Source organism: Panthera leo, chromosome A2 (genome assembly GCF_018350215.1).
Source record: "Panthera leo isolate Ple1 chromosome A2, P.leo_Ple1_pat1.1, whole genome shotgun sequence".
Classification (NCBI taxonomy): domain Eukaryota; kingdom Metazoa; phylum Chordata; class Mammalia; order Carnivora; family Felidae; genus Panthera; species Panthera leo.
Genome location: NC_056680.1, coordinates 153572203 through 153593454, shown reverse-complemented (window position 1 = coordinate 153593454; position 21252 = coordinate 153572203). Strand labels below are relative to the sequence as shown.

The 21252-nt window shown below is 43.8% G+C and overlaps 1 protein-coding gene and 1 long non-coding RNA gene across 4 annotated transcripts; one reads left to right on the top strand and one right to left on the bottom strand.

The window, feature by feature from the left end:
- The first annotated feature begins 966 nt into the window (after window positions 1–966).
- On the top strand, window positions 967–20140 carry MKRN1 (makorin ring finger protein 1). 2 transcript variants are annotated; one of them, XM_042926528.1, is made up of 8 exons: window positions 967–1332; window positions 8841–8969; window positions 14347–14576; window positions 15271–15497; window positions 17525–17739; window positions 18535–18645; window positions 19205–19343; window positions 19710–20140. In XM_042926528.1, exons 1-8 carry the CDS (start codon window positions 1148–1150, stop codon window positions 19920–19922), a joined length of 1449 nt encoding a protein of 482 aa, XP_042782462.1. In that variant the 5' UTR covers window positions 967–1147; the 3' UTR covers window positions 19923–20140. The 2 variants fall into 2 exon arrangements, with proteins under 2 accessions (XP_042782462.1, XP_042782463.1); XM_042926529.1 differs by lacking the exon at window positions 967–1332 and adding an exon at window positions 1581–1605.
- Window positions 10008–15321, bottom strand: LOC122212580. Of its 2 annotated transcripts, none has more exons than XR_006199227.1 (3): window positions 15233–15321; window positions 14292–14680; window positions 10008–10091 (listed from the first exon to the last, which is right to left on the bottom strand). It is a non-coding gene; the product is annotated as an uncharacterized LOC122212580 (long non-coding RNA). The 2 variants fall into 2 exon arrangements; XR_006199226.1 differs by having other exon boundaries at window positions 10073–10152.
- Window positions 20141–21252: the final 1112 nt, after the last annotated feature.

Here is a 21252-nt window from a genome sequence, read left to right as displayed (position 1 = left end):
TTTGTGTCTGTTAGGTACACTGTGGTCTGGTTGCCAGTGGGGTGGATTTTCACTTTCTTAAGGTAGACTGAAGAAAAGCAAATCGAGGGCTTGGAAACTCAATTTAATATGCAGCATCTGAGAGGAGAGTGGACATTGATGGGGAAATAGGATTATATGCATTTTAATTGTCATAGTTTCACAAATGGCTGTGAGAAGCTGGGAAATTCCAGACACCTTTTGTTATTTGTCATCTGTTAACTATAGTGTGAAAGAATAGTGCTAAGGATTTTCCATGGACTCTCATTTAATTTTTGCAACCACCTGTGTTAGGTGCCATTTTTATTCTTTGAAAGTCAGTGTCTTATTTCATTAACTAATTACAGATCGAGAAAGCAGGAACACTGAGGTAAATTAACTTGCTCAAAGGCACATATAGCTAGGAATGGGGAAGACCAGGAGATCAGGGAGACAAGCTGAGTCCACAATCTTTGCTTGTCTACTATGCTAGTATCTTGGGCTCAGATCACACCGATTGGAGGCATAGAGAAGATTAAGTGTTTACTATGTACAAGGCACTAAACTCAGTGCCTAATCCTCACAGCAACCCTGTGAGGGAGGGCCTACTAGCATCCCCATTTGAGAGATGAGGAAACTGAGGCTTAAGAGAGAATGGGGTATCTAGCCCCAAGTTCGTTCAGCCAATAATTGGTGGAGCCAGCAAATGGGAAATTCTGGATTCCAATGCAAATCCCAATTCCCTCCCAACACGGCATCAGCTTCTACTAGGGAAGTACTCCTAGGTGTGCATGCTTGAAACCTGCACTTCAGTTCCCTAGATGTGGAGTCTCGAGGGTGGCGGGGTGGGGGGACAGTGAGGGCGGGCCCACCTGGTGGAGCCCGGCCCTCGCCCCACCCCCGCGGGCGGAGCTCTCTCGTCCGCCAATCAGAGGATGCTGGGGGCGGGCCGCGGGCGCTGCGGCTCCGGCCCGCAGTTCGAGCGGCTGGAGCGCTCGGGAGACGCGACGAGGGGCCGAGGGGAGCGTGCGGGCGCCCCGGTCTCCTTCCCTTCCCCTCCCCTTGCCTCGCTGCCTTCTCCTCCGGCCGCCGGACCGGAACTATGTGATCCCGGAAGTTCCGGTGCCACTGCTGTGTGGGATAAACAGTAATGGCGGAGGCTGCAGCTCCCGGAACAACAGCCACAACATCAGGAGCAGGAGCGGCAGCGGCGGCGGTGGCAGCGGCCTCCCCCACCCCTATCCCCACAGTCACCTCCCCGTCCCCGGGGGCGGGGGGAGGGGGAGGCGGCAGCGACGGCTGCAGCGGCGGCTGGACTAAACAGGTCACCTGCAGGTGAGACGCTGCGCAGCCCGGCGCCGGGTGCCGGGAGGGGGGCCGAGGCGGCGGAGAGGGCACGGAGGAAGGGGCGGGCGGTCTGCCGGGGGCGGGCGGAGGAAGGAAAAGAGCGGCGTTTGGCCGCCGCGGCCTCCCCGCCCGCGCTGCGTCAACCCCCGCCGGCCGCCGCGGCCCGAGCGCGCGCGGCGCCGCAGCGGGGCCGCCGCACCGCCCGCCGCTCTCCCCGCCCCTCCCTGCGCCAGCCGAGCGGCGCGCCGCGCTGAGGGAAAGGTGGGCTGACTCCTCCCTCCTTCGCATTGTCGCGGGATGCCGCATCCATCCCCTGCCTGCACCTCCGCAGGTTCGGGAAGGGGTGGGTGTTCTTGCCTGGAGCCCGCCTCCCCGCGGCTCTCTGGGGCCGGGGAGCGCAGCCGCGTTCACCGGCGAGGTGGCCTGGCTGTCCGCTGGCTGCCGGGCCCCCGGCGCCTTGTCATCCGTTGGTAACGTCCGCTCGCGTCTCCGCCCCCGCCCTCCGCCGCACCCGAGAAGTAGCTTTTGTTATTTCCTTGTATGTTTATTGAGGTTGGCGGTTCTGAGCTTTGTCTTAGTACCGAGTGCCTGGCTCGGATCCTCTCCTCCGCCTGAAATTGTACGTGCTGCCATTCCCCTCCCGCGGCGAAATGTTTTCTTGAAATCCACCCTTCTTACTTTTGAAGGGGAATCAAAGAGCTTGTCGCTCCCGGAGCAGAGCAGTTTTGTTTTGGTTTGGTGTATCAGATGCAAGGATGTGGAAAAAAAAATTAGTGGATGGCGGTCACAGATCTGTTGAGTGTACGCATGTAAAAAATGATCGCGCTGTACATACGAGTGCATTTACATGGGTGTTATACTTGGGTTTTTTTTAGAAGTGATCACTAGCGCCCAGAAGCTTTTCCTTTCTCTAAATCAACCTGGAACGCCAATTTGAACCCGCGTGGGATAATTTCCATACGATACTTAAGAATAGTCTTAACACAGAATTCACTGTCCTGGTGTTAACAGCGATATTGAAGCGTTCTTCTGTAATACACATGTAAGGCATGAAGAATAAGCTTAATAAATAAAGTTTGTTTTCCGCCACGGAATGGAAAAACAAAAGCTATTTTAGAAAGCTTCTTATTTGTATATGGTAAGAATGGAGTCAAGTGCAGGACCTTAAAGAATGAGAATTTTAAAGTTCCTATTCATGGAACCGGTTGTTTGTGTTTACCATTTTTTTTTCTCCACAATGCTGCACTTGATTTAAACGTGGTAGTTGGATCTTTGAAAAATAGCTAGTGTAACTTTTATATTCCTGAACTTTTAGCCCTTCCCTCTGCAGTCCCAGTCTACCTCTATATGCTGAAAACGTTTTGAATATGTGGGTTCTTTTAAGAAATTCTATACAGTGCTTTGATATTACTTATCTCCAGTCTCAATATCGTCTAGCTTTGAATACCCATCACCAACCAGAAATTATCATACTTCCCCTCATTTTTATCTTGCAGCTGTAACTTGAACCCACCTTTACAGCAGTGCACAGAATTCATGGTCACTTTTTCACTTCACTTTCCCTGCTGTTAGACCTTTTCCCTGTTCTTTCTGGTTCCTCACCGGTATGTAATCAATTCAAAATAGCTTACCAGACTAATCATTCCTCTTTGCTGTCTGCCTTTAGGATCTTTGAGTGAATGCAGTATTCTAGATTGTCCCTGGACTGGTGGGAATTTTTTGCCCAGGAACCAGTATATGTTATTTAAAAAATTTGCATAGCTCAGTAATCTAGTATTTTGAAAAGGCATTGTGTGAAAGATACAAGCTTAGATGTACTCGTTTTTTTTCTCTGTAAACCTGTATGTAACTTGGAGAAAGTGATCTAAAAGTATAGGTTAGTTGGTGCGTCTTAATTTTAATATTTGACATTGTTTTCAGTTGTTCCATGTACCAATATGATATCCTGTTTTATTTTTTTTTTAAATTTTTTTTTTAACGTTTATTTATTTTTGAGACAGAGAGACAGAGCATGAACGGGGGAGGGTCAGAGAGAGGGAGACACAGAATCTGAAACAGGCTCCAGGCTGTCAGCACAGAGCCCGACGCGGGGCTCGAACTCACGGACCGTGAGATCGTGACCTGAGCCGAAGTCGGCCGCTCAACCGACTGAGCCACCCAGGTGCCCCATATGATATCCTGTTTTAAAAAAAACCTTTTTTCTTGGGATAGGACTATGTCAAATATGTCATTTATTGTAGACTTGCAACTTTCTTAGAATAGGGACCCTGTTTCATTTGTCATTATCTGTACTTGGTAACAGCTTGTTGATGTTGGTAAATCCACACGTAAAATTACCCACTTCACGTGCTTGAGGATTCCTTTGCTTTCATTTAAAAAAAGAATGAACTTGTAAGTTTGCAAAGACCTTGTTTTGGGAGACTACTTTGTCAGTTATTCATTAAATAAGCATTAGTGCTTACAGTGAGAGATAATGCTAGAAGTTCAAGGGAATGTAGAGATGCACTGTATTATACATATCTTTATTCTGTTTGAAAGCTAAGTCTCCCTTGAATTCAAGATAGTGCCGTATTTTTAGTGTTTTTGCTTATTTCCTTGTGTCTAGCAATTTGACTAAGACTATTTTCTTAGGGCATAATCCTCTTAACAGTTTGTTTCTCCCTTTCCAGTTGACAGACACTTGTTTTTAATTGTTCCAACTCATTTGTATATTCTTGTTGGTTACTATGTTCTTAATATATTTCTCAGAATCCTATCTCACTGTTTTATTTCTGCAGCTTAAGAAAAACCGAACTACATATACCTTTTCTGAGGAACTGTATTATGCTGCCCCCACCTGGCCATTTTTCATATTTTTTATTGGAGGAATATTATGAAGTAGGCTACTGGTTTTAGCTTCTTTGAGTGTGGGATTAAAATAATACTTAAAAGAATAGATGGTGATTTGGCAAGCTGTAATTTTGAATTTAAGACACTGCTTGATTAGAGTGCTTCTGCAGTGGTAGATATAACTGTTTGTCAGTTGAAATAATGTAACAAAAAATACAAGTGTTTCTTCATTTCTATTTTTTAAAAGGTTTTTTGTTTTTTTGAGTGTAGGTATAGCTTAAATAAAGGAACTTACTCCAGAAAGTCTATGCAAGTGCTGCGATATCCATAGTGAAATTTATTACTTGCAACCTGTGTGGTTTTGCTTTGAAGGGGTGACATTGAAAAAGTCACACAGCTCATTAAGAAATTAATTTGTTACTGGCATTACGATTTGCATGACACCTAGGTGTCTTCTACAGTTTTTATTAAATATGTGAGTATTGTTTGTATAGGTATTGTAGGACATAAAAAGAGAAATCCATGGTCCTCAACCACCAAGAATTTACAGTCCAGTTTGAGAAACAGCATACATGCACTCATCAAAAACTAAATATCCCAGTAAGGAATGTCAGCCAGTTAAGTGGTAAATGCCAAGTTCTCATTCAGTAATTTCTGTAAATCCACAGGTAGGTTGTTACAGTGCTAGACATGCTTTGAGGGTATTGTTTCTCTTGTACCCTCACAAGCTAATATTGTGGGTTTTGTAACAAATTTTGGCAAACGTGCTTAGATTTCCAAAAGATACACAGTGGGTAGAATCTAGTCGATTATGTTTGTTTTTATTCCTGGACAATGTCTGCCTGGAGTCCCAGAATCTTCAAGGTGGAAGGAACCTTAGAAACCAGGTGGCCCAGCCTTTTACCAAAGGAGGCTTAGTCTGGGCAGTGACATCAAGGTGACTTTGGATGGTGGCTTTTTGGTGGTGGCACTTAAAAATAAAAAGCATTTATTTTGGTTTTGTTTTGGGGAGAAATTCTTGGGAGAGGCTTCCCTTCTCCACTTTTCTGTTGTAACTTCTATTATGTCATGATCTCTTAGAAATTAGTTGGCAAGGAGGGATTTCACTGTGAGGGTGATAATTCTGGGTGTACCAATACCGTTCACACCACTGAGGGACAAAAGGCAAGGAAAAAAAACCCCAAAAACCCAGACAGTATGTAGTAAACACCATGTAAATTAACGCTTAGTATTTGGCAGTAACTAATTAGGACTTGTGTTCTAGTGTTTCTGTTGATTCTGCAGTATCCGGTGATTTTGTGTCTGCTTGAATTCCTTCGGTGTTGCTAGTTCTGGACCACAGGAACTTCTTGCTGGGTAGTTCTTTTTCTCAGTCCTCCTGTTGAACCACATATGGTATAGCTTTCTGCAGGAATAGTTCCCGAAAAGGTTGTTCCTTTGTTTTCTGGCTAGATTACTCCAGTTAACTTCAGATCTTCTTGTGGCATGACATCTAGCTGTCTTGCCTTCTTTCTGAACTGATCTGTTCACGTACACCTCCTATCAGGCATGGGAAGAAACCAGTACAGTCCCCAAATGTGGTCTGAGTGTGGGCAGAGTGAAGCTGTGGAAGGCCCAGGTGTAAGGGAGCCAGAGTAGCAACAAAGGCCTAATGCAGTGACTTCACTCTCACACATACTGCCCTTTTTTTCAAGTTCTAAAATATAAAGATTGGTGAGACTAAGATGACATCACTAGCAAGTGACAAAGCTGGAAGTGAGTCTCCCACTTCTGATGGGGAGTGCCTGGCTGGCTCCATCCTTTTGAGTTGAGTTTTCACTATCCTTGTGGATTTTCAAGAGTTTCTACCCTTCATGGATGTCAGCAAGTAAATAGCGGTGTATGTTTTACAAAGGTGCTGAAGTGTCCTACTGAATGTTAAGTTGCAGGTTTTAGGAAGTTGATCTTGTTTATTTTTTTGTTAATGTTTATATTTATTTCTGAGAGAGAGACACACAGAGTATAAGCCTCAGAGAGGGAGGGAGACATAGAATCCAAAGCAGGCTCCAGGCTCTGAGCTGCCAGCACAGAGCCTGATGCGGGGCTTGAACCCACGAACAGTGAGATCAGACCTGAGCCAAAGTCGACGCTTAACCGACAGAGCCACCCAGGCGCCCCGGAAGTTGATCTCCTTAAATGAAGCAACTGGTTTAAGAACCCAAGTTATGGTCAGGCTGGGAGTGGTGGAAGATGAAATCTGACATAGTGAAGAGGGTCATAAACCCAAGTACAGCAGTTGAATGAATGAAAACTTGGCAAATGGGATTTAAAAACAAACCTAAAATTTCAAGTATTGTGCCTGAGATTTAGATGCTACCTTCCCAGCTGGAAATATCTAGAGGGTTTATCAAGCCTTAAAACTGAATCAATAAATGGTCTGTGTATCTCTGACTTAAGATTGATCCCGAAGAAATATCAAAGGTATAGACACCTTTGTCTTGTGTTTAAAAAGCAAAAGTTCCCACCAGGGAAGAGACAGTAAACAACTGTATTCAGACACCTTTGTCTTGTGTCTAAAAAGCAAAAGTTCCTACCAGGGATGAGACCGGAAACAACTGTATTCAGGCGTGGACACTGTTTCTAATGGATAACCTATTAGCAACTGGATACTTGATATATAATACTTTGAGGCATAATTATACTGTAGTGGTGATTACAATGTAATTATCATTGGCTTGTTTAGGTGTTGGGTGTGTGTGTAATGTTGATGTCTTCATTTATGCAGTCAGAAATTATCTATTGATAGAGCTAGTTTAGTTGCCCTGTAGTTGAGCATAAATTCAGACCTGAGTTAGATTATGGCAAACCTAGTAACAGTTGAAGTTAGGTTATAGTTATAATTTGACTTCCAATTCTATTTTTATATTTTTTTAATGGACTGCAGTCATAGCACTTCAGGATCTTGATCTTTTTAACTGTTTGTTTCCACTAACATGTTACATTCTTTCCATCTTACCTGCTGTCACCTAGAAGGTTCACTTGCAGGTAATCCCTGAATAGAACTATTCACATTTGAATTTGGGGACAGTTCAATTGAAGGAACTTCTTCAGAGGTTCCTTAGGTAAATCTGAATATTTTTTTACATACCATTCAGTGGGCAAGGGTCTTGTACTTTGTTACTGTACCTACCAGCTGTAGATAACTGTGACACTCTTGGATATAGTGATGTCATCTGCAAGACCAGCCATATTTACACCCATGAAATAGGCACTTTTTTCTTATTCTGCCAGCTGTACATAGATGCATATTTGGGGGAGTTGTGGCCTGCCAAAATTAAATCTTCATTACTGTGCTCAAGAGAAAGAGACCATTAAAGGAAGGACCAAAGAATTTACATTTTTAAAGAATGTTTATTCATTTTTGAGAGATAGCGCAGGTGGGGGAGGAGCAGAGAGGGGGGGGAGGGAGACACAGAATCCCAAGTAAGCTCTAGGCTCCAAGCTGTCAGCACAGAGCCTGATGCAGCGCTTGAACCCACAAACTGAGATAAGGACCCAAACCTAAGTACACTTAATCAACTGAGCCACCCCGGTGCCCCGGACCAAAGAATTAAAAACAAAAAACAAAAACCCTGACAGAAGTCAGTGGTGGAAAGATGGACGGTGGTGGTGGTTCTACTCACTTGACATGATTAGGGTTATCTATAAAAATAAGACCCGTATCACTTACCTAATCCACATAAGTTACACTTAGAGAAATACGGACACCCCCAGTTTCTGATTTAGTAGATAGGCAGTGAGGTCTCAATGTTTGCATTGCTAGCAAATTCCCAGGTGGTGCTGGTGCTGCCTAGTCCGGATTCCCTTAGGAAATAAGTCCTACTAATTCCGACTGTGATACTTGGTGTTTGGAAGCTGCTGGTTAGATACACATGTAACCCTTTAAGGCACAGGAACAACATACTAACCATAGGACATCGTGATTGCCCTTTAACTCTGTGGCAAAATTGGTTTTTATTTTCACATGTGGATTTGAAAGAATTAAAATGGTTTCTTGAAGTACAGTAGTCTGACCCGTTGTGGTCTGCATTGCTTCTTGATTATCTTTGACTTTTTTACAGATAGAGCTGCTATTATTGGCTAAAGTTAGTGGAAAACAAGAAGCTACCTCCTCAGGACTGTAAAATGAGAACAGTGGTCAGACTTAACCCTGCAAAGATAAGATTAATACCAACCTCAAAGTTTAAATCTGAATTGGTGCACATATGCATAGGCAGCCTTCCTGTGGTACCATAATGGATAATCTTGTCATACGGTCTAATTCTACGTGTTCTGTGTTCATTTCACATGTAATAGAATGTATTGCTGCCATGCAGTACTAGTATATTACTGATACATTGACTAAGAATTCTTTTAGTGCTGGCTCTAGACTTTTCACTTATTTATTTTTAACGTTTATGTATTTTTGAGAGACTGGGCACCAGCAGGAGAGGGGCAGAGAGAGAGAGGGAGGGAGACACACAATCCAAAGCAGGCTTCAGGTTCAGCGCAGAGCCGGACGCAGGCTCTAACCAATGAGCTGTGAGATCATGACCTGAGTTGAGGTCGGACACTTAACCAGCTGAGCCACCCAGGTGCCCCTGGCTTTAGACTTTTTAAATCCAATTTTGTGGTTCTTCTTCTCACAGGTATTTCATGCATGGGGTTTGTAAGGAAGGAGATAACTGTCGCTACTCGCATGACCTCTCTGACAGTCCGTATGGTATAGTGTGCAAGTATTTTCAGCGAGGATACTGTATTTACGGAGACCGCTGCAGGTAAGAATTCTACAGATCAGTTTTGTTCAGGGGTGGATTGGGAGAGATTGGGAGAAAAGATAAGAGTAAGACACATAATTCCAATAATCTGTCTTTGAATTGGTACCATAATCTGAAATTGCAATTGAGCAGAAAACACGTGTTTTAGTTACCTGTTTGTTACAAATTACTGGGAGATTCAGCAATTTAGAAATAATAGACATTGTCTCATAGTTTCTGGGGGCCAGAATCTGGGCATGGCTTAGCTGAGTGGTTCTAGCTCTGAGCCTCCCAAGATTGCAATCAAGATTTCTGGCAGAACTGGCATTATCTGAAGTCTTGGGGTTGGAGGATCACTTCTAGGGTGGTTCGCTCACTCAACTATCGGTGAGACCTCAGTTCGCACCACACAGACCTCTCCCTGGGGCTGCTCAGCGTCCACATACTTGGTAGCTATCTTTTCCCCAGAGCCAGTGATTCAAGAGAGCCAGCAAGGACAAAGCCACAATGCCTTTTATGACCTGGTCTCAGAAGTCCCACACTCCCTTCCACTATATTCTGTTTATTATAAACAAGTCAGCAAGTCCCAGCGCACGTTCAAGGGGAGAGTGATTGGGCTCCACCTTTTGAAAGGAGTAGTGGCAAAGAATTCTGGACATATTTTAAACGATCACAGTAGGTGAGACATTTTGGGAATGTCAGCCAATTTTAGCATTCTTTCAGAAAAGGATTATGTCAATGCTTGTGTTCAAATGTTAAAGGGTTCAAAAGACTGAATTACTGATGGGTGGGATATTAATGTTAGGTCATCCCACATGCATTTTACTAGGAAGTTACTAAGGACAAAGTTTTTTTTCATATGACTAGAAGCTGAGATAAAGTGGAACCTCTGGTATCGGAGTTTAAGTCAATCATTTTACTTTTTGCTGATTTTTTTTTTTTCCTTTCAGTATTACTGGAGACGGGTACAAATGACAGTGACACTCTACTCCAAAAAATACCCCTCCCCCCCAGGTTTATTTATCCTTTTTAGTCACAGTATGAAAGGGGGGGGGGGGGTGTCTCTGCAGGTGTTCTAGGCCGATTAATTGTAGGGGAGCTGGGTTCTTTGCCTAGCCAGTCTGTTGAGGATCCTTGTAAACTCTGTCCAGGGAGAGAGGAAATGTCAAGAGGAGATGAGTCCAGAGATGTCCTGGAGAGTGTGCTGTGTGACAGGAGGAGGGGAAGTATGGCTAGTTAACTTATTCCTCTTATCCAGTAGAGGCACTCACCTGATTGGGTCATATAGGTGGAATGAATGAAAAAAAGGTTGAACTGAAGAAATCTAAGCTAAGGCCTGGGCTCTGTGTTAATCATCAGCTTATTTTTCAGGTAGCTTTGCCAGCCCCAGTGGCATTTCGTGTTCTCCTTTGGGACTAAGTAGAAAGAGTGTAGAAGTCCATCTTCAGCATATTCCTGTAATCCGTGAGTTTCCTTGTAGACGGAGGTTGAAGGCCAGGGAGTGAGCCCTTGTTTTGGTGAGGCTCTGACATTTAGGCAGATGTGAGTCACCTAATAAGTTTGCTTTATAGGAAAGGTGCAGCTCCCTCTCTGGGGAATAGTCCTGATTTGAGCTCGATTTAGAGCCCTTTGGATAAAGTGAAAGGAGTTAGGGAAACCTGTGTATTAATAGCCTGCCTGAAAGGAAGCTTCGGTGGTAATTGTTTGGGACAGATAGACTGGTCTAGGCGGTTTTTTTTTTGGTTCGTTTAGAGAGTCCTGTCGGGGAGGGGCAGAGAGAGAGAGGGAAAGAGAGAATCCCAAACAGACTCCACAGTGACGGGGCAGAGCCTGCCTCGAGGCTTAGCCTCACAAACCACAAACCGTGACCTGAGCCCGAATCAAGAGTCGCTTAACCAACTGAGCCACCCAGGCACCCCTAATAGGCGATCATTAAAAGACTGATTCTAGACTAGCTAACGAAGGAATTTTACGGAGGTGCTTGTTCCAAGACTGCTTATTTTCTTGTTAAAATTACACTTGGATGATTTAAACTTTCACTCTTATGGTATAGGGATTTTTTAAATATAACTTGGCCAATGCCCAGAGATTTCAGTTAATTGAACTCCTCACAGAGGGAGTAGTTTATAATGAAAGATAAAAGTCCTAGTTCCAACAGTTCAGAAAAATTACTGCATCAGTGTTTGCTAGTGGTGACACTTGTGAAGTGAGGCCGTTCTTGCCCAGAGCTGGTGGTACACATGGCAGGAAGTCTAGTATCCTTTGCCCCCACCTGCTGAATGCTATTAGAACTCCCTCGTTTCCTTTGTCTTTTTTTTTTTTGTTTAAGTTTTATTTAAGTTACCTCTGCCCAACGAGGGGCTCAAACTCACAACCCTGATGTGAGGAGTTGCATGTTCTTCCAACTGAGCCAGCCAGGCGACCTTCCCTCCTTGTTTCTGGACACGAGTGGAGAACCTTGGTTGATGGGTGACAACCTTTGCTATGGTAGGCTATTACCCTATAGACCCACTGAGTCCCATAAATTAAAATATTTAAAGATGGGTGCCTGGGTGGCTTAGTCGGTTAAGTGCTGGACATTGGCTCAGGTTATGATCTCAAGGCTCTGTTCATGAGTTTGAGCCCCACATCAGGCTCTGTGCTGATAGCTCAGAGCCTGGAGCCTGATTCAAATTCTGTCTCTCTCTGCCCCTTCCCCACTTGTACTCTGTCTCTGGCTCTCAAAAATAAACATTAAAAAATTTTTAAAATATTTATTTATTAAAAAAATTTTTTTTTATGTTTGTTTATTTTTGAGAGAGAGAGACCGAGCTTGAGAGGGGAAGGGCCATATAGAGAGAGGGAGACAAAGAATCTGAAGCAGGCTCCAGGCTCCGAACTGTCAGCACACAGCCCGATGCAGGGCTCTCACAAACCACGAGATCGTGAGCCAAAGTCTGACGCTCAACCAACTGAGCCACCCAGGCGCCCCTAACTAATTTTTAAAATATTTAAACACAGATACCAGACTTTGGAATGATTGGAGGTGGGAAGTAGCCAACTGGAGGGAAAAATGTTTATCTTCTCTTAGAGCTGGAAGGAAAATTGATTAAACTTCCTTAGATAGAAATTGATCCTATATCAAAGTATTCTTTGCAAGATGTGAAAGAAAAGCTCAATATTAGTTTCAGTGTTGTCTCAGCATTATTTCTTCACTTAACACTTTGACTTGTAAGGTCACCGATTCTGTGATAACCCATTAAAGAATTAACTTAATTATAATGAAGACATTGTCCTGGGCTCTGAATCCAGTAGATCCGAGAGTCCTTTTAAGCAGTACTTGGCAGATTTTTTCTGTACGGGACCAGAAAATAAATTTTTGGCTACGCAGGCCACGTGGTTTCTTGTCATACAAAAGCAGCCATAGATAATACATAAGCTGCTGGATGTGATTGTGTTCCCATGAAACTTTATTTGGGATGCTAAAATTTTAGTTCCGTATAATTTTCATGTGTCCTAAAGTGATCTTTTTTTCCAACCAATTTAAAATGGTGAAACCAGGAACACAAGTCAGGTTGCTGCCTGAATCTGTGTCTCCTGGATTGCAGTTCTAGTTGCTCCCCCAAAAAGAATGAAAAATAATAATCAACAAATGTCAATGGGCGCCTGGCTGGCTCGGTTGGTGGAGCGCGTGATTCTTGATCTCAAGTTGTGAGTTGAGGTCCCACGTTGGGCATAGAGCTCACTTTTAAAAATAAATAGATAATTTAAATGTTGTAAATGTGTTTTAGAATCAAAGGAATATATACCATTTAAACATAAAAATGTCAAAACTTTTAGCTCTGGTTGAATTTGGTCTGAGGGTCTGAGACCGATCCCTGTTCCTAAAGTCCATGCTTCACTGAACCATATTTTTTGCCTTTCAAAATGAGAGTCTTGCTGTTTATTTGTACTTGATCTCTCCTAGTGCTTACTCACAAATCTTTGCTTCAGAGTCACATTTTATATAGATCTATTCTGCACTAAGGGAATAGCTTTGCCTAAATAGGCAGATTTGATTTAAAAAGTTACTTTTCGGGGGGGGGGGGTGCCTGGGTGGCTCAGTTGGTTGACTTTCCAACTCTTGATTTCAGCTCATTATGATCTCATTCATGCTTCTTGGAATCAAGCCCCATGTTGGGTCTCTGCTAACAGTGTGGAGCCTGCTAGGGATCCTGTCTGTGCCCCTCCCCTGCTTACATGCTCTCAAAATAAATAAGCTTAAAAAATGTATGAAAGAAAATACTGTCTCTCCGTTTAATAGTGTGAACATTTTAATGTGTGTGTCGGTAAAATGTTCCATGTTTCTGCTTGTTGAATTTGTCACCCTTGCATTTTTTCTTTAATAATTTTATTTATTGAGAGAGAGAGAGGGTGTGTGTATAAAAATGGGAGGGGCAGAAGGAGAGAGAGGATCTCAAGCAGGCTCCATGCTCAGTGACAAGAGTGGAGCCCCATGTTGATCCTGTGACCCTGGGATCCTAACCTGAGCTAAAAGAGTGGGAGGCTCAACCCCTCCCTAAGTCACCCAGGCCACCCTAGCATTGCTTTGGTCAGTTTTGGCTGCCCGGGGTCTTTAGCATAGTTGCCATGGAAACTGCAGGATTTCCCCCCCCCCCCGCCCCCATTGGAGTAGAATCTAAGGGGTAGTGGGTGGTCTGTGACAGGGTGGGTAAACTCTGGTGTGTAGCCAAACGTGGCCAAAAGCTCTTTCGATAAATGAAGTTTATGAAGTTTTACTGGAATACACATGTATAGTATGTACCCATGTACAGTCACTTAAGTAACACCTATGGTGGCCTTTGAAGTAAAATCACAGAGTTTAATAGTAATAGTTATGGCAGTGACAGTATGACCTGCAAAGCATAAAGTATGTGTTTGACCCTTTATTTTTTTTTATTTAAAAACAATTTTTTTTAATGTTTAGTTTTGAGACAGAGACAGAGCATGAGCAGGGAAGGGGCAGAGAGAGAGAGAGGGAGACACAGAATGTGAAGCAGGCTCCAGGCTCTGAGCTGTCAGCACAGAGCCCGATGCAGGGCTCGAACTCACGGACTGTGAGATCATGACCTGAGACTGAGCCACCCAGGCACCCCGTGTTTGACCCTTTAGTGTTTGCTTGACCGCTGGTCTATGACCTTGCTCCTCACAGTGTAGTCCTTGGGCTAGCAGTATTCTCATCCTGTGGGGCCTTGGTAGACCTGGAGAATCCTCGGCTCTGCTCCAGACTAAGAAATTAGGTATCTGCCTTTTAACAATTTCCCAGCTGATTCATTGGAACCGTAGTTTGAAAAGAACCCAAAGATAGGATCAGGAAATACATACCCCATTTGGGGCTGCTGGTGAGACAGTGACTGCTGACTTTAAATTTTTCTTTTAGATATGAACATAGCAAGCCACTGAAACAGGAAGAAGTGACTGTGGCAGATCTAACTGCAAAATCATCCCTTGCTGCTTCCTCAAGTCTCTCATCGGTAGTTGGACCAGTTGTTGAAATGAATACGGGCGAAGCCGACTCACGAAATTCAAACTTTGCAAGTGTAGGAGCAGGTTCAGAAGACTGGGTGAATGCCATTGAGTTTGTTCCTGGCCAGCCCTACTGTGGCCGTAGTGAGTATTTGGAAGACTAAAAACAACTTAGGGCACTAGGCAGTAGTCCATCCTTTAGGTGGGTTTCACAGCCTTCTACTTCCACTCTTCATGTTTAACCTAATCTGTAAAAAAAAAATTTTTTTAACGTTTATTTATTATTGAGAGACAGAGCATGAGCAGGGGAGGGGCAGAGAGAGGAGGAGACACAGAATCCGAAGCAGGCTCCAGGCTCCAAGCTATCAGCACAGAGCCCGACATGGGGCCCAAACCCACAAACTGTGAGGTCATGAGCCGAAGCCAGATGCTTAACGGATGCTTAACCAACTGAGACACCCAGGCGCCCCTTAACCTAATCTTAATACACTAAATTGGATTACCTAAGATTTACCTATGGAGTGAAAGAAACTTTGATCCCAATAATAGTGAATTTAGAATGTTTTGAAAAACTGAAGCTTCTTTTGCCTCTTTTCTTTAATCAGTGCCATTGTAGAAGAGGTGCCTAAAAAGTTTTGTTTTCTTTTAAATAAGCCCATTCATGGAAATATCAGCATTAGAAAGATTTGTTTCAGGAGTAAAGGGATTAAATAGACTGTTTGGCCTTTAATTGAAGTTCACATTTTTTCTTTTCAGTTAGGTTCTCAGTTACTACCTTATAGTTCATATTTCCCCCTTACCCATTTTGGACCTTTACTGCCCTCTTAAACATTTTCAGCTGCCCCTTCCTGCCCTGAAGCACCTCCGCAGGGCTCAGTGACCAAGGAAGAATGTGAGAAGGAGCAAACCGTGGCTGAAACAAAGAAGCAGCTTTGCCCGTATGCCGCCGTGGGAGAGTGCCGGTACGGGGAGAACTGCGTGTATCTCCACGGAGACTCCTGTGACATGTGTGGGCTGCAGGTTCTCCATCCCATGGACGCTGCCCAGAGATCACAACATATAAAAGTAAGTCAGTGGGGTCATGTGCTAATAGGTTTGAGATGGGATTTCCCCTTTCACAAGCATTGTTAATTTCAGAGAAACGCTTGGTGAATTCAGTGGTTTTATCTCTTGGGCTCTGAATACCTTATCACGAAATCATCCTTTCAGAATTCAGACCATGGGCTCTTTCTTCTCTTTAAATGTTTTCATTTTCTTTAAAAGTGTTTATTTAAGTGCTGTCTGTACTCAATGTGGGGCTGGAACTCATGACCCTGAGATCAAGAGACACATGCTCTTCAACCAGCCAGGCACCTTCCTTTTTATTTTTTTTTATTTTTTTAAATACCAACAGTTTTTCCAAGATTCACATTCCATAGAATTTACTCTTCTAAGATTGTCTCATTGTTTTTAAGTCTATCAACATAGTTGTGCAACCATTACCATGATTGTGATTTTAGGACATTTTCATCATCCCCAAAAGACACTTCGTGCCCCTTAGCTCCATTACTCCATCCTGCCCTTCGTCCAGCTCCTGACAATAAATAACTGATCTACTTTCTGTCTCTCTGGATTTCCCTGTTGTGGGGATCGCTTCTGAATGAAATCCTATATGTCTATCAGTACTTCATTCCTTCTGGCTGAATAACAATTCACTGCATAGCTGAACCACATTTTATCTTTCCAGTCATCATTTGAATGGACACTTGGATTGTTTCCCCCTTGGCAGTCTCTTGGAGAGTAGCATTGCTGGGTCCTAGGAAAGCACTGCCAGGCATTCTCCACGGTGATGGCACCGCTTTACCTTTCAAACCCAAAGGGTGCAGATTGCAGGCTACGGTTTTAAGCCCATTGCAGCATAAATTTTTTGTTGAGAAAACGTTGCATTATGAATCTTATTTATTGGAGCAGATTTTGCCTCCAATCGTTATCATTTCTGTTTAATAAAAATTAATTTGGTTGTTGGGTAAAGCATGATGTAGGATAGACATAGTTTGAATCCTACCTTCACAGCATGTTGGTTGTGTGAATTAGGCTAGTTAAATAAATTGTTCAGGTATGTTTTGGGGATAGTTAAGCGTTTTTTTTGTCTTGTCACTTTTTGTAATGTCTGTTTCTGAAGATTGTTTAAAAAGAGGTTTCAGAAAGATAAAATATACTAAAATGTGGTTATGTGGACTTATGGGTGACTTTTTGGTTGCTTTTTTGTATTTCCTATAATTAACATGTTTCTTATAAAATGAAAAAGTATGTGTAGTGTAATACATGTCAGTTACACCTCCCTTAAAACAAAGGGTGGGACATCTACACAAATCTGTACATGAATGTTCAGAGTAGTGTAAATTTTTTTTTTTTTTTTAAGTTTATTTAGGTAATCTCTACACGCAGATAGCCTTCCACAGTATAGATAACTGACCAAGCCAGTCCCTAAAGGACACATTTATATGATATGCCCCGGGATAAGCATAGCCAAAGATTACTAGTTGCCTAGGACTGGGAGGCTGGTTTCAGGGGAGTTGAGTGACTGCTGTGGGAGTGGGGTTTTTCTTGGGGTAACGGACACATTCTCCTATTGATTGTGGGGATGGTTACATAACTAAACTGCACCCTTTGGAAGAATGAATTAAAATGGTATGTGAAGTGACCTCAATAAAACTGGTTTTTCTTTTAATGTGAAAATTAGGTGCCTGGCACATAGTTGTCCCCTAATAAATATTAGTTTCCTTCATCCTTAATGAGATCAATAAACAGTATGAAAAACCGTCTCCAACATGGATCATAACGCAGAGGGTGAAGAAAACTGGGTGACACCTCTCCTCCCACCCCCCCCCCCCCACCCCCGTTCTTCAAGTTGCATTCTTCTAGTTTGACTTTGTAATGATGTAAAGATCCAAAAGGTTACTGTATTTGCTTGTGAGCAAAGCTGCTTTCGATGTCCAATTGGGAACCTCCTTTTTGGGTGACTTGATTTCTCTGAACACCAGTCTTGAGCTATCAGTGGAAGTCTTCGTTGTTCAGTGACTTGATCACACTTCTCTCTCTACTGTCTCTAGTCCTGCATCGAGGCCCATGAGAAGGACATGGAGCTCTCGTTCGCTGTCCAGCGCAGCAAGGACATGGTCTGCGGGGTCTGCATGGAGGTGGTCTATGAGAAAGCCAGCCCCAGCGAGCGCCGCTTTGGGATTCTCTCCAACTGCAGCCACACTTACTGTCTCAAGTGTATTCGCAAGTGGAGGAGTGCTAAGCAATTTGAGAGCAAGATCATAAAGTGAGACTCCTCCCCAATCTCCATTTGTGCTTTCTATTTTGGGGAAGAATTTAGTATCTTGTGCCAACTTTCAACCAGATGGACCGCACTTAAATGCATGCATTTTATCTTGAAACTGGGGTATTCTAATTGGGACTTCTCCTTTGTATTTTCCGCTAGCTTCTAGGTTAGTTGGTATAGGTCTACTTTTCATTTGAACGAGGAAACCCTGTGTATCAGTTAGTAGATTCTTCGTGCTTTTTCTGAGGAGATTGTGTTTAATGGATTAGCCAGTTTAGGCTCAGCGAACAAACTTATCTAGCTCTGAATGTATGTTTCCTGACGTTTTACATTTTCCACTTTCCTATTCCATCCATTAAGCTAGCCAATAATCCACCATCCTTTAAAGATTGTTCTCATAACTGAACAAAGACTACATAATCTAAACAGAGCAAAGTTACAAGAAATAAATCTATTTAAACGAAAGAAAAAGGAGTCCGTGTGAAATGTCTTCTTTGGTTGTTTTTTTGTTTTGTTTTTTTATTTTTTTGTTTTTATTTTTTAACCGAAGTTGTTGTTGTTATTATCATTATTTTTTTGAGTGAATTGGCTAGCCATTGAATTGAATTTATGAAGGAGTTTGTCTTGCCTCAGAGGAAATGGTCAGTTGTGTGACAGTGTGTGGAACCCTTTCAGGAAATGCCCACTTGCCTTTCAGTTAAGTCTTTAAGTATGGAGGTGACACATCAGGGTGTGTCCTTGAAGAGTGGGCCTGTAAAGGGGGATATGCACTGCAGCCTGTTCATTGTTTCCCAGGTCCTGCCCAGAATGCCGGATCACATCTAACTTTGTCATTCCAAGTGAGTACTGGGTGGAGGAGAAAGAAGAGAAGCAGAAACTCATTCAGAAATACAAAGAGGCAATGAGGTATGAGCACTGCAGCCTTTTCTCAGGCTAAGATCCCAACGTGGCTTGGGTTCACTTTGAAAAGAACAGTGCTGCATTATATACTCCTACCTCCTTCCTACCCTTTCTTTGACTTCCCAGTACAGTTTCTTGTGTAGCCCCTGATTACACTTCCCCGTTGTGTACCTGGCTATAACACAGTCCTTGGGGTGCCCGCCAAGGGACTGTGTTATAACGAAGTCTGTACTGCTGATTGCTGAAACCCCATGAGTGGGGTTCTGCCTTCTTCTGCGTCCATGTTCTAGTTGTCCTATGTGCTTGTGTGTGGGCTTCTAGAAGATTTTCTCTCTGCTGGATCTGCGGTACTGGAGCTGTTGCAAACAGCATAGACTTGAACAGAGTGTCTGTTTCTAGTTAGTGTTTCATGCCTTCGTGCACACATGTTTAAGAACACACCTTGGGGAGGGCTGTGAACGAACATGCTGGTTCTATCCCTACCTGTTTAACGAAATACCGGATGATAGTCAAATACAGACCTGAAATCCACTGTGAATAAGGGTTGCGATATTTTCCTTTCCAGCAACAAGGCGTGCAGGTATTTTGATGAAGGACGTGGGAGCTGCCCATTTGGAGGGAACTGTTTTTACAAGCATGCGTACCCTGATGGCCGTAGAGAGGAGCCACAGAGACAGAAAGTGGGAACATCAAGCAGATACCGGGTAACTCTCGCTGTTTTTTTCAAGGAGGGGAAATTCCACGCTATCCGTTGAGTCCTGCACAGATTGGGGTAGGGGAAGGAGATTACCGCACAGGTCTGGGAGTGAGACTGGAGGATGAGAGGTGGAGAGAGCCACCTCAGGAAATGGGGAGGGATAGGAGAGGAAAATGTGATACAGAGTGCCCAGAGCTCTAGCCTAAACGGTTTGCATCGAGTAACCAGAGGGTAGGAATTGGTAAAGTCGAAACCCTAAATGAGAAGTCTGTTCGTCATGCCCTCTGGTGTGCTGGACGGTTTGCCTTAGAAACACCAGGATAGAAGATGCTACTCGACAGTGCCCTCCCTATCATGGCCTTGTTTTTTACAGGCCCAACGAAGGAACCACTTCTGGGAGCTCATTGAGGAAAGAGAGAACAGCAACCCATTTGACAACGACGAAGAGGAGGTTGTCACCTTTGAGCTGGGCGAGATGTTGCTTATGCTTTTGGCCGCAGGTGGGGACGACGACCTGACAGACTCTGAAGACGAGTGGGACTTGTTTCATGATGAGCTGGAAGATTTTTATGACTTGGATCTATAGCAGCTTTGCGTGGCGCACTGGTCTGCCGAGCCTCAGCCAGGAGCCGTCCCCGTGGTGGTGTGGCAGTGCCCGGTTTCTGTCCTAGGCAGGCCTATCCAATCCAGGTGCTGTCGTGGTCCTTTTTACCCAGGGCCTGTCTTCTCGTCCCCTCACCTTCCCCCAAGGGGTGTGTTGTCTCCTCTGTTTCCAGAAGTTACAAAAATAAATCTTAAAGCTAGTTTTTTTTCGTAACATGGATTTAACTGTCAGACAGAGTAGGTTAGTTGCGCCATTTGTTTCCCGCCAGATTCACACGGTTCTAGGGTAGCGTTTACGGACTTTTCCACACTCTACTTTGAGGACCCCGGGTTCAAACGTTAACAGCGCGGGCCCCGCTTTCGGGTCCAAGAACAGGGGTGACAGGTGAAGGGTCTGGACTGTGGCAAGTAGCCTGCTGCAGACTCACAAGGTGGATGCTCGAGGCTTCTGGTGAAATCTGCACATCTGTGTTTTTGCATCTATCTGTTCCCTACCCTGTACTCCCCACCTGTGCCCTTGTTCTGTGGTTTTGGTCTCTTGTTTAATTGCACACAAGTAATAATTACGGGGTAACCAGAACCAGGTGCGAATGTGTTGAGATTTTTACCGTGTAGCACGATAGGCAGATTGTGAGAGAACACGTACAAAAAGATACGGCGGCGTAAAAGAAATGCAGAGCCGGAAGTGGACTCCCAGGGGCTGCTGGACTTGGTGTGCACGAGTGTGAGCGTGCGATAAGCTTCTCCCTGCATAGACGCAGTGTTCTTAGCCTTAGTGGAAAGACTTGGGTTAGTGGTTTCAGCCTAGTGTGGCCAATAGATGGTAAAGGACAAAGCGTGTCTTGGTAGCTGTGTAAATAGAGCAGTGCGCCTGGTTGTCCCACACATTCAACCCCGGGCTCGGATACACAGTTGTATTTAATGTTTTACGGTCTCCTCGCCTTTCCAGGCCAGGCACTTTTGGACAAACCTTTGTCCTTGTTTCAGGTTTCATTGTTGGGTTTTTGTGTTTGTTTTTGGAAGTATTTGCCTCCTTCCATCCCTGAGCTTTGCAGGCAGACAGATGTGATTCAAAACTTAATATTCTGACACGTTTCTTGTAGTGGAGTAATTGGTTCGCAGGAGTAAGTCACGCTTTCCCACTAAACGGGGGCAGGGCTGGTAATCCACGAGACAGGCTAAAGTTCAGTTCTTACAAGAATTTCTTGATTGGAAATTTTAGCTTTTGAGTTGTGTTGCTCTAGTTTCGGAGATAACTTGGAGATGCTCCTCACTGGTCCATCCACTGCTGTGATTCCTTGGGTCCCGCCCAT

Coding starts and splice junctions, on each gene's coding strand:
- MKRN1 (XM_042926528.1), top strand. CDS start 1,148: ATGGCGGAGGCTGCAGCTCCCGGAACAACAGCCACAACATCAGGAGCA. Junction 14,577..15,270: donor CCAGCCCTACTGTGGCCGTA/GTGAGTATTTGG, acceptor AAACATTTTCAG/CTGCCCCTTCCTGCCCTGAA. Junction 18,646..19,204: donor AAATACAAAGAGGCAATGAG/GTATGAGCACTG, acceptor TTTCCTTTCCAG/CAACAAGGCGTGCAGGTATT.